We start from the raw sequence: 15,699 nt of genomic DNA, 5'->3' as shown, positions 1-15,699 counted from the left end.
ACAAACAGTATTTAAATCTTTCCCCAAATAAGATACCTCCCAAGTTACAAGCATAGATGATCAGGAAGAAGAAGAGCACTCCTCCTTTCAAAATGCAACTTAACCACTCATCTGCTGGTCAAGTTACTCCTAGAAGACAAGTCTAAATTCCTTAGGGACACTGAACTGGAAATAATGATGCCGTATCTCTGTATGGCCCCAGACTCAAACTGAGTTCAAAAAGCTTTCTAGGCATCAACCAACACAGGCTTACAAAAGAGCCCTGGAAAGAGGAAATAATTAATATGACTGGCCATTCCATTGTATAGAAAAAATTGAGCAATAAAATTACACTTGGATTCTGAATATTTTTTCTTTCACTGGTCCATATGATCCCGAAAAGCATCCTCTGAATGCCTGGAGGGAGACATGATATATGAAGAATGAAAGCCAAGTCTTAAAAAATTGTATTTAAAGTCCAAAAACCATATCCTACCTTAGCATCCACATGTGGATGTCCCTCGCATTCTTTTCTACTTAGGAAATTAGGAAAAACAAAGTCAAATGATGGCTGATATACTGGTTATCAAGTATAATGGAAAAAACAATGCATTTTTTGTTACTTTGTTTAACAACAACAAAAAAAAATCAGGCCAATAGAGCAACAAAAGAGCAATAAAAAAGGTACCAGTCCTTGAATTTCTACTAGTCCTCATTAGAGTAAGATGTGTCAGAGAAAATCCTGTGTCTCCTGCTTTCTGTTCTTTTAATCACCATAGGCTGGTTTCAGGACCCAGGATGATGGGCAAGACTAATTTGTATGCATTCTAGTGGAATAAATGATATTGTGCTTTTTAGAAAATAAACTCTTTTGCAGGGAGTATTCCAAAGATCAGAGGGTTCAATTTGATACCTCTTTCATTTAAAAAACAAAAACCCAAAATACATACAAGAAAATAAAAGGCGGCTGAGATCTGTCTCCCTTTTTGAGGTTATAAAGCATTAAGTATCAGATGACATCCTGTTCTATATGATGTGTTGTTTGAACTATTACCCAGAAGACAGGCTCCAACAGCTCAACTCCTGTACACTGATCCAACATTAGATATGCTAGTGTCAATTAAAACACTGCCTGAAACCTCAGCTTCAAATCCCTCTTGGCAAGAAGGAGAAGAATTCTAGATCCTTACAGCATAGTAGAACAATGTTCACAATATCATCAAACATTGACAATTTAATCTACCAAATAACAAAAGAAACAATTCACTGGAAAATCTTTTCTGGCACAGGGATAAAAGTGGACTTTTTTCTTTTAACCCTGTAGTGTTACTTCAGAGACCCAATATCCATTCTACCATGTGGAAAATAAAATCTGGTGAAAATGCATCAAACCATTACTCATCTCATGTAGTTCAATACTGGTTTGGATTGGTAAATATTCTAAGTTTTCATTAATATTCTTTAATTGGTTAAACACTATCTGGGAACTGAAATGGTGGTTCATTTGAATATTGTTTGTGGCTGCTTTGTTAACTGATTTAATAACTGAATGAGAAAGGCAAATATGGATGCTAGCTAACACTGAGAAGATATCAATTTGAGTATGAAATTATCTTGAACATGGTAATAGTCCCTGGAACATTTAAACTGTGTATTCCTTTACTTTGCCTCCCTTGAACAGCTGGGATTATTCACTGTTGAATGTGGCATCACCAATAATACAATGTTTATCCACTGCTTAGCCCCAAAAGGCATTATGGAATGACTGCTGGGACCATTTCCAAATTGACTATTAAAACCAAAGTCACTCTTACACCTTTGTGCACATATGAGAGAAAATCATCTATGCTCAATTGATGTTAATTTTAAGCAAAAGTCCAGCAGTTAATTGAACCTGAATTGGGATAGAAATGTGGCTACCTAATGGAATTGAAAATGATGGGATTTAGAATCCTTCAGGAAAGATAGCCCCTTGAGCTCTGGGTGAAGATGGTGGATAGGACATTCTTCTTTTATACCTGGATTCAAGTTGCAAAAACTACTTTATTAGAAATAATTTCATAACAGTCACAATATCTTATGAGAAAAATGAACAAAATTTTCAGTGAGGTTCATCTATTATCAAAAAAGGAATCAAATACTATGAGATTATGGTTTTTGTTTCACTGAGGTTTCTGTTCGGTTGCATGACTCAGTGTTAACTGAGGCTAACATGTTCATTTCTATGTTTTCAGGGCCCATTCTGAATTTTCACTTGAAAAGAAAGATTGAGACACTTTCTAAACTTAATATTTATTATAGTGTTTTTATTAAACTTTCACTGGAAAGTTCTGAGTGTGTTAATACAGCAGGCACACTGGCTTCAAGGTTTGGCATTTGATAGTCCACAGAATGGCACTTCACCTTGACAACTCTGCCACAACATTGGGAGTTGCTAGGGTGAGATATATAACCACTCTCTCTCCTTATACCATTAAATATAAGTTTTGGTTCATTTTGGTTTAAATGTTCTGAGCTTACAATTAGACCAGTCTGTGGTAAACTCAGGTCCCCCTTACTCTCAGGTTTGTCGGTCTGATTCACTGAGCAAATGCCCTTGCTTTCATTTCCACTGACTTCAGAATTCCCTATTAGGTCACAAGCATCTCTATTTTGACAGAGTTCCCTTTGGTTTTGTAACATGGTATTCTCAGGGTCACAACATGACTTTATGATAGAACCAGTGCTTCCACAGATAAATGGTGAAGAGTCCACTGTCTTTGGGAGAGTCCTCAAGTTCTCTTCAATACTCTGAAGACTGTGTGCATTGGCATTGCCAACTTTTTCTTGGGACTTAATGTGTTGTACTGAATGGAGAAAGAAATTTCTCGGAAGAGAATTCTGCATGACAGGTCGTTTTACTCTCCCTTGTAAGCAGGGACAGTGGTGGATGTGCTGAATGGGATGAACAAAACCGTCAGCGGCTTGTTGCACAGCATTTAGGGATGCCATGCTATTTTGTACTTGTACAAAATTTCCTGCTGTGGGAGCACACTGGAAACACAAACAGTCACCCAGCTGTTGGCATGAATGAGGGCTATATCTCAAATGCTTATAGGCATGTGGACAGCTACACCTCCTTTTCAGAGAGAAGAGCTGGCACATGGTGTGGTGTTCCACTGAGGAATGCAACAAAGCGGAACCATTTTTAGTGCCTTTGTTGAGATCACTATTGTAGGCTGCATGTACAGGCACACCCAGGTTCTTTGCTTGGCCATTGAAAAATTCAGAGCAAATATGGGTTTCCTCATAGGTTGTCTTCTCTGAGGTATTACAGCTGTGGGATGCCAGAGGTTCTAACTCATAAAATTCATGTTCTATTTCTGACTTTTGAACTCTGGGATCCAAACGATATGTATTCCCGGTATGTGCTTTATTCTGTCCCTTGTTGCCTGGACTTGGAGAAAAAGCATGAGAGAAGGCACTGCACTGAAGCTTTTTAGGTAAAGGTATTTGGCCACAGGTGCCTTGAGGCCCAAGGCATCGGCACATGCATTGGAAAAAGAAGGTTGCAAAAGCCCAGCTGATGCACATGATAAGCATCATAAAGGTGCCAAGCTGAGTATAAGCTAAAACTGTGGAGGGCATCATCATGGCACCAGCTACAAAGGTGGTCAGGGCTGCCATTGCTATTGCAGAGCCCATGCGACTTAATGAAAAGATCACCTTTCCTTCCCGGTCAGGGTCTGGTGCCAAGCGGTAAGCAACTCCATAATGGACAGCAAAATCTACAGACAGACCAACAGCTACTGATATTGTGACAGATTCTAGGACATTCAGCTCCCAACCCAGGAGAACAAGGGAGCCAACAGTGACAAATATAGTTCCAGCTATTGAAACAATTGCATAAAGGCTTATTATTATATTCCAGGTGGTTAGGAGCATTACACTAAATGCAACAGCCACCGAAAGACCCATGGCGATGAGTGTGCCATCCGAGAGGCTATCTTGAAGATCGTAAAATTCCAAGTTGCTGACAAACCAGCCATTACTAAGACCTTCGGGGGCAGAACTAAGCTCATTGGAAATCCATGAATCTACCTCTTTATAGAACTGATGCATCTTTTCATAGGCCAGCGTGAAGAGGTATGTGCTCTGGAACTCTAACACCACTGCCCTGATGGTATCGTTGATGTCAAACCTTGGCCCTGGGGTTTTGCTGTCCAGATGGTAGCCAGTGCTTCTCTCAAGCTCCATGATGGCCCTCTTGATACACAATTCAAAAATGTCCTGCTTGTAAGGAAAGCTCCAGTGGCTGCAGCAAGAGTAAAGGGCCTGCTCATCACAATCCTGGTTCTCCATCCACTGCTTAAACGTCTCGATGAAGCAGCTGGTGAAGTCCTGTTCGTCAGTTTGGTAAAAGAAAGTCTGATTTCTCAGCTTCTGGCAGAAGTGCAGAATCCAGAGCTGGGAAGCTGGGCTTGTAATGTTGAAACTGGAATCCAGCTTCAACTTCCCTTTACTTTTGGGGTTGAGTGGATTTCCGTTGTCTTCGGGGGACACGCCCCAGATGACGGTGATGGGCATGTGGAGCTCCTCCCCATGGTGAACACGCTCGAACATGAAGAGCTTTTTGTACTCCGCGTCATAGCGCTCGAATGGGTGAGAGGACCTGAACACCTGGAATTCTGACAGCTCAAGCGAGGGCAGTTTCATCTTTGGGTTAATGCACACAATATAAGCCCCACCTATGGTCAGGGCCAGGAACCAGAAGAGCCAAACGTACCGGAACTTGATGACGATACAAGGCAGCACTTTCTCGAAAAAGATCCGAGATGCTTCGGAAATGGCAAAGAGCACTTTGTGGCACTTCTGGCAAACAGCTGACAACCAGCAGTTTTTGTCACTGTACATCTGTTGCTGGGGCTTCTTGAAGCAAGTGAAGATATTGAGCAGGTAGCGCTCGTGGAGCACCACCACGGCCGGCAACCATGTGACCATGAGGACATAATTCACCAGAATGGCGGTCCCAGCATAAACACCAAAGCAGCGAATGGCGGTGATGTTACTAACATAGTTCGCGTAAAAAGCAGCTGCTGTGGTGAAGCTGGTGACAAACATGGAGAGCGCCGCATGTTGCAACGTGATGCTCACCGTCTCGGAGGTTTCTGCGTGGGGTTTGTCAAACTTGGTGTAGTTCCAAACATCGCACAAAACAAAAGCGTCATCTGCCCCGATCCCGACCAGGATGATGAGCGCGGTGAGATTCATGAAGGGAAAAAACTCAAAGTTGAAGACAACTCGATAGAGAAAGTAGGAAACTATCAGAGAGCTAATTATGGCGAACATAGTCATCAGCGTGATAAATATGGACTTGGTGTAAACGCACATGACTAAGAGGACAATCACGATGGCGATAGCAGGATACACGGTATCCATTAAAAGATAATCCTGAAACAAGCTGTGTTTGATCCCAAACTCTATTCCCGTGACGGTGGTCACACCGTCTGAAGAGTTCCAGTTCTCAAAATTGTCCAGGTAAATTTTCATCATGCTTTCCCCTTTTTCCGTGGGCGAGAAGAGCATGCTGTACTTTAAGGCTGGCACCATGTAGTCAACTGTCTTTGGGCTCATAAAGTCTTTGTCCACCAAGTAGTGGAGGATCTGGTAAACGGCGTTGTACTTGGTACATTTGCGAGGCACGCTGGTACACTTGAGCTGATCCTTCCTCCGGGACACTATGTCCCAGCAGTCTGGCCTCAGGGTGCCATTGTAGTAATGTTTGGCACATGTGCGAAGCAGCTTCAAGGTATGTGAAACATCTCTCTCCACAATTTTTTGACAGGATGAGCGATTGTTAAGGAGAGCGATGTAGTTTCCCAGGGTCCAGCTGGGGCAACATGAAGCAGCTGTGGCCCTCTGGCAGAGATTCCCAAACTGGGAATGGGATCTGATCTGCACAGAGCAAAATTAAAGAAAAAAAACAAACAAAAAAATATTTTAGAACATCAGCAAGTATTTTAAATTATATCCCCTCAAAAATCTCAACTGAAACCTGAATAAGGGTGCATAGCCTTCAGTAATCTTCTAGTCTTGTACCATGTAATAATTTAGATGGGGAACCATTCTTAGTAAACAGATTTTTAAAAAAATCCTTACCTTCAGCTTAGAATCAAGACTATGTAATTCATTCCAAGGCAGAAGAGCAGTGGAACAACAAAAGATAGGCAATGGGCTAAGTGATTTTTCCAGGATAACCATGCTAGGAAGTGCTTGAGGTTAGATTTAAACCCAAGACCTCCTGTCTCTAGGCCTAGCTCTATTCATCTATTCAATGAGTCACTTAGCTGTCTCCCAGATTTTTCTCTAAAATGAAAAGTGAACATTGGGAAATGGAAGAAGTACTGACTTGGCAGTCAAACAACTTGGATTCAAGGAATTTTATCTAGAATTGCATAATTCTTGACTTTCCATAATATCTATTGCAGATAATGAAAAAGTGATATAAAATTCAAGTACAGTCAATTAAAAAAAAAAAACTTTTACCATTAGCATTAGAGTCAATACCATGTATTGGTTCCAAGGCAGAAGGGCTAGGCAATGGGGGTTAAGTGATTTGTTCAGGGTCACACATCTTGGAAGTGCCTAAGCCTATTTGAACCTAGGACCTCCCATATCTAGGCCTGGCTCTCAATCCACTGAGCTACCCAGCTGCTCTAAATGTAGTCAAATTTAACAAAAAGTTAATTTTACTATATAGAATTTGGTAAAAATAATAAAATTTGAAAAAAGCAAAAAAGGGCTAGAATATCAAGGTAAATGATAAAAAAAAATAGAGACAGGGAAAATCGCACATACACCATTCAAATTATATTATAAAACAGCAGCCATCAAAACCATCTAGCTCTGGCTAAAGAATAGAAAAACAGATCAATGAAGATGGCTGGACAAGAGAAATTCAGAAATAGAACCCAATAAAGTGGAAAACAAAAATTACCCAGGGAAAACTTCTAATCTAATTGGACAACTACAAAGCAGTCTAGCAGAAATTAGGCTTCTTTAGACCAACATCTTACACCATACCCTATAATACATTCTACATGGATATGTGGCCTTAATATTAAAGATCATATCATGAAAAAAATTAGGAAAGAAGATCTTATAACTCTCACAGTTTTGAGTAAGAGAAGTACTCTAGACAAGACTAGACAAGAGATAGAGGCAATTACAAAAGATAATATATTACAAAAGATAATATTAAATTTGTATTAAATTTCTCTGATAAGTGTTTGGTATCCAAGCTATATGCATAATTAATATAATTAATAAAGAAAAATAAAAGATAGTGGTCATTTTCAAATAGATAAAGGACCAAAGGGGAATAGTTTTCAAAAAAACTGCAAAGTATTCACAATCACATGAAAGAATGTTCTAAGACACTAATAATAAGAAAAATGCAAATCAAAACAACTTTGAAGTTTTACCTCAGACCCGGAAAATTGCCAAAAATTGCCAAAAATGGCAATACTCAATGTCAGAAGGATTGTGAAAGTATGTATAGACACACTAATATGTTGTTGATTGGGCTGCAAAATGGTACAACAATTTTGGAAATAACTTATAGTTGCTCAAGTAAAATGACCATACTGTTTCAACTAGAGACTCCATTACTGGCTTATAATTTAAGGAAGCCTTCAATAAGAAGAAAACCCCCATAATACCCCAAAATATTCATAATGGCACTTTTTATAAGCTAAGAATTGGAAATACAGTAGATGCCCATTTATTGGGGGATGGCTAGATAAATTATGGCACATTAATGCAATGGAATATGGTTGAGCTTTAAGAAATGATATATGAGATAAATACAGAGAAGCATAACCTAATGCAGTAAAGGATGCAGAGCCAAGAAAGCAATACACTCCATAACTAAAATAATACAAATAAAATGGAAAGAATAACAATACTCTAAAAAATCAAAAGTAAATGTAACAAAATTATCAAGATCAAGCAGGCTTTAAAGGAAGAGCTATGATACCCACAAACCTATTCCTTTGTACTGGTGGGAGGTTCATAGGTGTTAGACACTGCATATATTTTCAGACTTTTTCAATATATGTATGAGTTGTGCTGATTCTTTTTTCCTCTCAAAAAATACTATTTGTCACATGATATGGCTCTCTGAGAGAAAGAAGGAAAAGATACCTGAGATAACTAAAGTAATGTAAAACACAGAAAATACCCATAAAATATTGTTTAAACAACTTTAAAAGCTTATGCACTGGAAAATTGTACTGGGTTTCAGTGACCACAGGCTGCTAACTAAAACAAAAAACCAAATGAATATTTATCCCAGTGTTACTATATAGCTGTCTCAGTCTCCAAAGAATCAAAATTATAGGTGACCCAAAGTACAAAGGAAAGACATATGGTAAGGGCATAAAGAGGTTGAGAATATTACCAAATATGACTTGTGTGCATAGCATCAAAGATATAATCTAATAAATATACATGGAAATAGGCTAGATAACAGTCTTTAGTGTGTCTCTTCTATGGAGTATTTAGAAGGACATGGCTAAAAGTCCATGTTAACGGATGAGAAAATGTAGTGGGTAGTGATTCTCCCACAAATGAAATCATGGATCTTTAGAAATTCTAAAGTATAATTGTCTGAAATTCCTCAAAAACGGGATAATTCATTTTTTATTGTTTCCAGATAAAAGCATCCATATATGCCAACTTGGGAAAAATTGAGCTACCTCATTAAAAAAAAGGAAGCCTTGAAAAAGGATATGCTTATTTTTCATGGCAAATATCCAGATTTAGCCTATAAGGAAATAATATGCAAATCCCCTAGGGTCATTCCAGAATACTGGGAAGGTACAGTGCCTGACAATCAGTTTTAAAGTTGAGAAAAGATAAATTTTTATCCCATTTTGCAACTTACTATGATGTACAAGGAAAGTACAATTAGTTTCTAAAAATAATCACTGTTACAGATAAAAGTAATAAGGTTGCCAGCAATAACTTGGAAAATAAGCATAGGATTCCAACTCTGAATAACCTTCTCAAATAATGTTTTCTTTGTACTTTTGACAAAAGGTTTGAAAAATATGATGTGATAAACACAAACTAAATGCTAATCTGAAAGTGGCTCTTCCAAATGAATATTAGTAATCCACCATGGTTCCAATTCTCATATTTAGAGGTTAAGTGTGGCTGTTGTGTGTCTGTGCTTTGGTAAAACATCCTTTGGAAGTGCTCGAAGGACAGAGTTTCTACAAGTATAGAAAATACTAGAATTTCTGGACAACCTAAATTGAATGCCATAGCTATGCATACAAGAAATTAGGAAACCATGATCTGGGTGGTTCATTGAGAAGGCCATCTCTGCCAACTCTTTGTTACTAAAGACAGGTGAAAGAAAACTGCATATCTATTTGGGCTTGGGAAAAGTGCTTGGCAAACTGATCTATCTTCATAGAACAGAACTATATATTTGGAAAGGCATTCATAGGAATAATTTTAAAATCTTTGAAGCTTATAAAAATAAAAATGTGGTTAGTAAGAATGACTTCTTGTACTTCATGTTAGGAATACCAAGGCTTCCTTAATTCTAGTCATTCAAAAATAGGATATTTTAAGGAAACCATTTGGTTTATGTGGTTATAACATGCTCAAGAGAGCTTCTCTAGTTAGATAGTAGCAGGGGTGGAGTTGACTTCAAATTGGGGGGTGAGGAAGAAGGGGGATATGAAAAGAATAAAGCAGCGCTTCATATGGTATCTTGACTTTTAGATGTGGCAACCATCTGGTATGTGCCACGGGATAGTTAGGAAACATTTAAAAGGAGTGATTAAGAATAAAAGGAAGAAATTTGAGCTACTAATCATGGGTTCTGCTTAGCAACAAATACCAACCTAAGGCACAGCCTCTTCACCGGGTAATTTTTACTAAGGTTAATGAGACTTCTAAAACCTATCCATGAAAGAAAATACATGCAAGTTTGATATTTAGGCTATAGCCTGCTAATTTCCCCCCTCAGCACACACATACCAAAGTCACAGAGGCTTTAGGATTATAAATGATTTCTAGCCCAACTTCCCACTCTTTCAAGAATCCCTTCTATAGCATCTCTGATAGAAGTGCTCAATATATACTCAATATAATGCTCTGATGGAACCCCTAAGAGGAGATTTGGGGTCATATAATTGTTCTGGCCCCATATTTCCCTGAATAGTTCTGAAGAAATCAAAGGAGAAAAAAGAAGATCAGGACTGTTTTTCTACATACTCACCTCTACTCTTCCCTTGGGAGTAAGAAATCATGTGTTTGAGGTACTTCATGTCAGTCACAATTCCCTTATCCCTGATTTGTAAACAAGTTGATAACTGGGTCTGGAACAGAACCTCTCCACCCTCTTACCTATAAATTAGTCCCTAAAAAACCCACAAAATAAGTAGAGTGGGCTGATGCTCTACGATAAAATGCAAGTCGGGCAAAAAAACATTCTGGTGACTAAAATGCAGCTAGCCAATGTCCTTTTTAGGGTGTCAAAGAAGAGGTGGAGGTCATAAATTGAGACTCATTTTCAAAGTGTCTAAGAAAATGGGCATTCTCACTAAGAGGGAATGTGAAACAGAGAAGCTATTCATTGTCGAAATCAATGTCTGCCTGCATTACAAATACAACTAGCATGTAATTTAAATGGAATCTGCTGGAGTTGGACTAAATGTGCCACAAATGCAGACAAGCAACAAATAAAACATCTGTTCCCATCAAGATATTACATTGATTACCAGACATTCCCCAGAGTCAAACAACTAGCAATTAAACTATTCCACTCTCTATAATTTTACATGCATCACATCTAACTTGATACTTGATAATAAAGTGTATATACTAGATAATAATCAAGTGTGTAAGTAAAATAACTAAGATTTGAAGGGAGAGAAAGAAATAGTCCTACCAAATACTCTTAGGGATGCAAATGTCTTCTCACACCACACTTATGAGAAACAAGTAAAAATCCTATAAAGTGGTGAGTTCCTTGGGGCTTGGCACTAGAGAACTATAAGGTATCATAATTGTCATCATCTGAAATCTGATTTTGCTAACTATATTCTATTCTTCAGACAGCTCTTTGCTAAGTGTGTCCTTTAAGAAAATTATTATTCTAGCAATGACCAAAGAATCTGAGATCAGAATGTAAATGTGACACTATGTTGAAACAATGAAAATACAGACATTTGGAAATGGAAGATTTAGTAATTAGGCTTGTTTACCTAATAAATAAATGAAATAATATATCTTTTTCTTTTACACAAACATAATAATGAACATTTATTTATTGTGTTGTATTGTGCTAAGTGCTCAAGGAGAAAAGATCCTTTGATAAGACATTTAAGGACTTTACTATCTATCTAGTAGGAGCCCAAGATACCAACATAGAAAACTATTACATACAATGACACTTGATAAGTGAAATAAAGAGTTACAAAGCATAGTTCTATCTTAAGTCTGAGGTAGAAGGGCATTATTAGCTCAAGGATCAGGAAAGTCTTTGTGGAGACGGTACTAAATGAGTTGAACTTTAAAGGATGGGTAAGACTTCAATAGGTTTGGAGGGAAAAGGAAGGTATTTGAAGCATGGAGAATTGAAAGGCATGAAGGCAGAAAAATGTAGTGTTTGATGGTTAGAGAATGACCCAGTTTGGCTAAATTTTTTAATGAGTAGAAGATGATAATTAAAAATGAAACTACAAAGGTAAGGTGGTACCAGAGTGGGAGAAGACCTTGAATTTCAAGTAGATGAATAAAAATTTTAATTGGTAAGCAATGGGAATCCACTGAGGAATTTTGAGCAGGGGACTGACACAAAATGTTGCAATTATAAACTTATTCTTGAAGTGACACCTAAGATACATTGAAAGGGAAGAATGGAGGTAGGAAGGTATTTAAGGAGGTAGTTTAATTAATTAATTCAGAGAGATAGTCTATTCCAGTGATGGGTAAACCTTTTAGAGGGGTAGGTGATGTGAGAAATATCCTCATTGTGTGGAGAGGGAGAGGGGAACAGCCCAGCCCTTTATCTCTCTGACTTTGTAGTAACAAACTCTGGTGAAGTCTGTGCTGGAGTGATGGGGAGCATGCCCACAGAGAGGGTTCTGAGCTTCCCTTCAGGCATTCGTACCATAGGTTTGACACCATGGCTTTATTCCAATGAGGGTCTTTGTTAGAGAGGTAAGAATGGAAATAGAGATGAATTCATAAGTGACAAGTATTCACAGAAGTAGAAGTTAATAATGAGACTTGATCACTGACTAGATATAAAAAGTGAGGGAGAGGGCTGTAAAAATGGAGACTTAAACTCTGGACTCCAAACCCCAGAAGTCCTTGCTCTGGCTCCTAGAATGTTTGTAATCTCACTGAGATCCTCACCCGGGTGGGATCAAAAGTTCTATTTAACTGGTTGTAAAGACTACTGACTTTTCTTTCCTGTTTCCGCTTCCAAGCAGACGCATCTCATGATGTAGGTGAGGTGGAATGGGCCTCTCGGCCCACCTACGCACATGCTTTCTTACTTGTATATTCTTAAATTCTCAACCTTTAATAAACCTCTAGAAAATATAATACTTCCAGAGTAAAATATGATAGTGTGCTTGTTTGCTATTGTAATTAATTGGGCTTTTGAGAATTTTGGGGATATTGATAACTACATATTAGTACTACTATCTTCACAAATAAAAAAAAAAAAAACCTTGTAACATTCATTTGCCTTCACTCACAGTGGATCATGGCCAGAAATGAAGAGGAAATGGATCTCATTTTTGGTGAGAAAGCCTTGCATTTTATATTTTCTTAGCTGACACAGTGTGTCAATGATTATAAGCTATGTTTTTATTTTTAAAACTCTTTTATATTTTTTGCATGTGCAATATACTATTTCAGTTTTTTATTATTTTTCTCTTTTTTATATTTGAAACGCATGTCACCAGTAAGATTTTCTTTAACTTTTTGATTTTTCAGTAATATAAGTTTAAAATACACTTGCTAATGCATGCCCCAAAAGCTTGAGACTATAAAAATGATGCCACTAATTATTTAAAAAAAATTATGGGACTCTACTTAATAATTCTGTCTGATTCCAGGACAAGATACACACAAAAGAGCCATTGCACAGGGCCAAAGAAAAGCCAATCCAGGACGAATTGATGCACTTCAAAGTCAATGCAAAGGTCTTGAACCTAGTGTGAAGACTCCAGGTTACTGTGTTTAACATTGTTATGACAAAGGCTTTCCTTGTGTCCACACTCACTCTGAAAATACTTACAGTCGAGTATCCCAAACCTTGGCTCCTACCTGGCTTCTATGATCTGATCCCTTTTTTTCTGTCTTTCATAGAGTGGTAACTTTCTGTAGTCCTGGCTACTGACTGGGTAAATGCATCATTGCTTAGATCATTTTATTGGGCCCTAATTCAAGGACGTGTTATAGATTTACTTTTCTTTTACTTGGAATTTTTATACATAAGACTTTGATAGTCTATATTTTCATCCAGAAATTTTTCTTTTTTATTTGGATTTTTCTGATGTCTTTTTAATTTCTCTTACCAATTGATTCATATACCTCATAATTCAGCCATGCATCCCTAAGTGATCCTGTGTTTTTCAATCATCCACAACATGGGGAAATGTAAAAAATATCATTATTTAAATTGCAAAGTTTAAAATCCTTTTGAGAAGAATTTTAGGTAAAGATGCTACCTCTCTAAGTCCAGAAACTGAACTGTTGGAGAAGACACCATGAAGAAGCCTCCAGACCAGAAGCTGCACAAGAAGATCAAGAATGAACTTTGCGTGTAGTTAATTGAACATTTATTTTGAATGTACACTTTCATGGCAAAGGGGACTGCCCCCTAACTGGCTTTTTGTCAATGTGTCTAGCAATTATTTGTTTTATGTTTTTTTTCTCTTATCCTCAAATTATCGTAATCTTTAAATTGATTATGTTTTTATGATCCTTTGGGGAAGTCCTTCTTCCCAAATGATCACACGGTGAAATGTAAAAATGGAGACTTGAACTCTGGACTCCAAACCCCAGAAGTCCTTGCTCTGGCTCCCAGAATGTTTGTAATCTCACTGAGATCCTCACCCGGGCGGGATCAAAGTTCTATTTAACTGGTTGTAAAGACTACTGACTTTTTTCCTGTTTCCACTTCCAAGCAGACACATCTCATGATGTAGGTGAGGTGGAATGGGCCTCTCGGCCCACCTACGCACATGCTTTCTTACTTGTATATTCTTAAATTCTCAACCATTAATAAACCTCTAGAAAATATAATACTTCTAGAGTAAAACTAATTTCTACCTGCCACAGTTTCCCCCAAATTTTAATTATAACAGGGCACAGTCAGAGTTGGAGTTAAGATCAGGACAACAATCATGAAAGATACGGTAAATTGTAGTGCAATAGAAAGAAGTAATGAAGACTTTGAGGAGCAAGATGAGTTTGGTTTTAAATCTGTTGAGTTGCTGGTAGCATGAGTGGGTGGAAATGTAGTACAAGCAGATGGTGTGGGTCTTAGAAGAAAGAAGAATCAGGACTTGTGATATAGATTTGGGCATAGAGATAGTAAATGAAGCTGTGGGATCACATTTAAGTAAGGTTCTGAAGTTAACAAACTACTTTTATGACAGTAGAGCCTGTTAAGTAAGTTGTCTGAAGTTAGTGACCTGTCTGGGATCCCATAGCTATTAAGTGCTGGAGACAGATTATTAATTCATATCTTTTCTGGTTTTATGTCCATCACTCTTTCCACCACTCTTTTCCCAACACTTCCACCAGATTCTGCTAAGAAATTGAGGATAGAAAAAGGAAAAGATAGGCAAGGATAGAATCCTGGGAAACATCCATGTCAGCAGTCAAAGGGGTTGAGAAGAGGATGAAGAGTCAGTGAAGAAGACAGAGAACTATGGTTAGAAAGGAAGTAGGAGAACCAAGAGAATGTAGTGTCTCTGAATAGAAGGGAGGAGAGAATTTCTAGTAGTTTCAAAGGCTACAGAGGACTCAAGGAAGATGATAATAAAAAAAAAATTTAACTGTCTATACCTGGAGCCCACAGTTCAAAATAACCTTTGGCTATTTTGTGAAATATAATCTTTCCTATTGCTGCCCTACTCAAACCTTCCTAGCCTCCTTTTCCATTGTTATATCAAACTTCCAGAACAGCTTCCCCAGGCTGTGCCTTCCAGAGGATTTGTAATATATTTAAACCCCCTTCCCTACCCCCATTCTTGTACTCTGGTCTGTGTGCTGATCCAGGATGCCCTCATCTCAATTAAAAACCCTTTGTTGCTTCTTTGGTAATCCTCTTCAAATAAAGTTGATAGCAGGTAGTAAGTAGGTAGTGAGGAAATAAAGGTATTGGGTTAGACAACTTTTTCAAAAAGTGAAAAGGAAGTGAGAGATGATATAATGTATGCTTATGGCTACTCAGTGGCCAAGTCAGTGACCTTATTCACAGCCTAGCATGTAACCTACAAAGAATGAACACTAGCTTTTCCCTATTTCATATGATGACATGTTCTATATAAATATAGAGAAGGTATTCAATTTTAAAGTATGACAGTGGTAGTATAGAAAGGAAATAACCTATCTGATTTAGTTTACTAAATTCAATGTTGTGGGGGGCATTTGGGTGGCTCAGTGGACTGAGAGCCAGGCCTAGAGATGGGAGGT

General features: G+C 37.9%; 1 protein-coding gene across 14 annotated transcripts in view; it reads right to left on the bottom strand.

Moving 5' to 3' along the window:
• Positions 1-2,255: 2,255 nt before the first annotated feature.
• Positions 2,256-15,699, bottom strand: part of DISP1 (dispatched RND transporter family member 1) — a 303,781-nt gene continuing 290,337 nt past the window's right edge. For all 14 annotated transcript variants that reach the window (XM_056815972.1, XM_056815979.1, XM_056815977.1 and 11 more), the window contains one exon: positions 2,256-5,913. In XM_056815972.1, the coding sequence (XP_056671950.1) occupies positions 2,275-5,913 (3,639 nt within the window). In that variant the 3' untranslated portion in view covers positions 2,256-2,274. The remainder of the gene's footprint in view (positions 5,914-15,699) is intronic.

This window comes from Monodelphis domestica, chromosome 2 (assembly GCF_027887165.1).
Source record: "Monodelphis domestica isolate mMonDom1 chromosome 2, mMonDom1.pri, whole genome shotgun sequence".
NCBI lineage: Eukaryota > Metazoa > Chordata > Mammalia > Didelphimorphia > Didelphidae > Monodelphis > Monodelphis domestica.
This window is presented reverse-complemented; position numbering and strand designations above follow the sequence as displayed.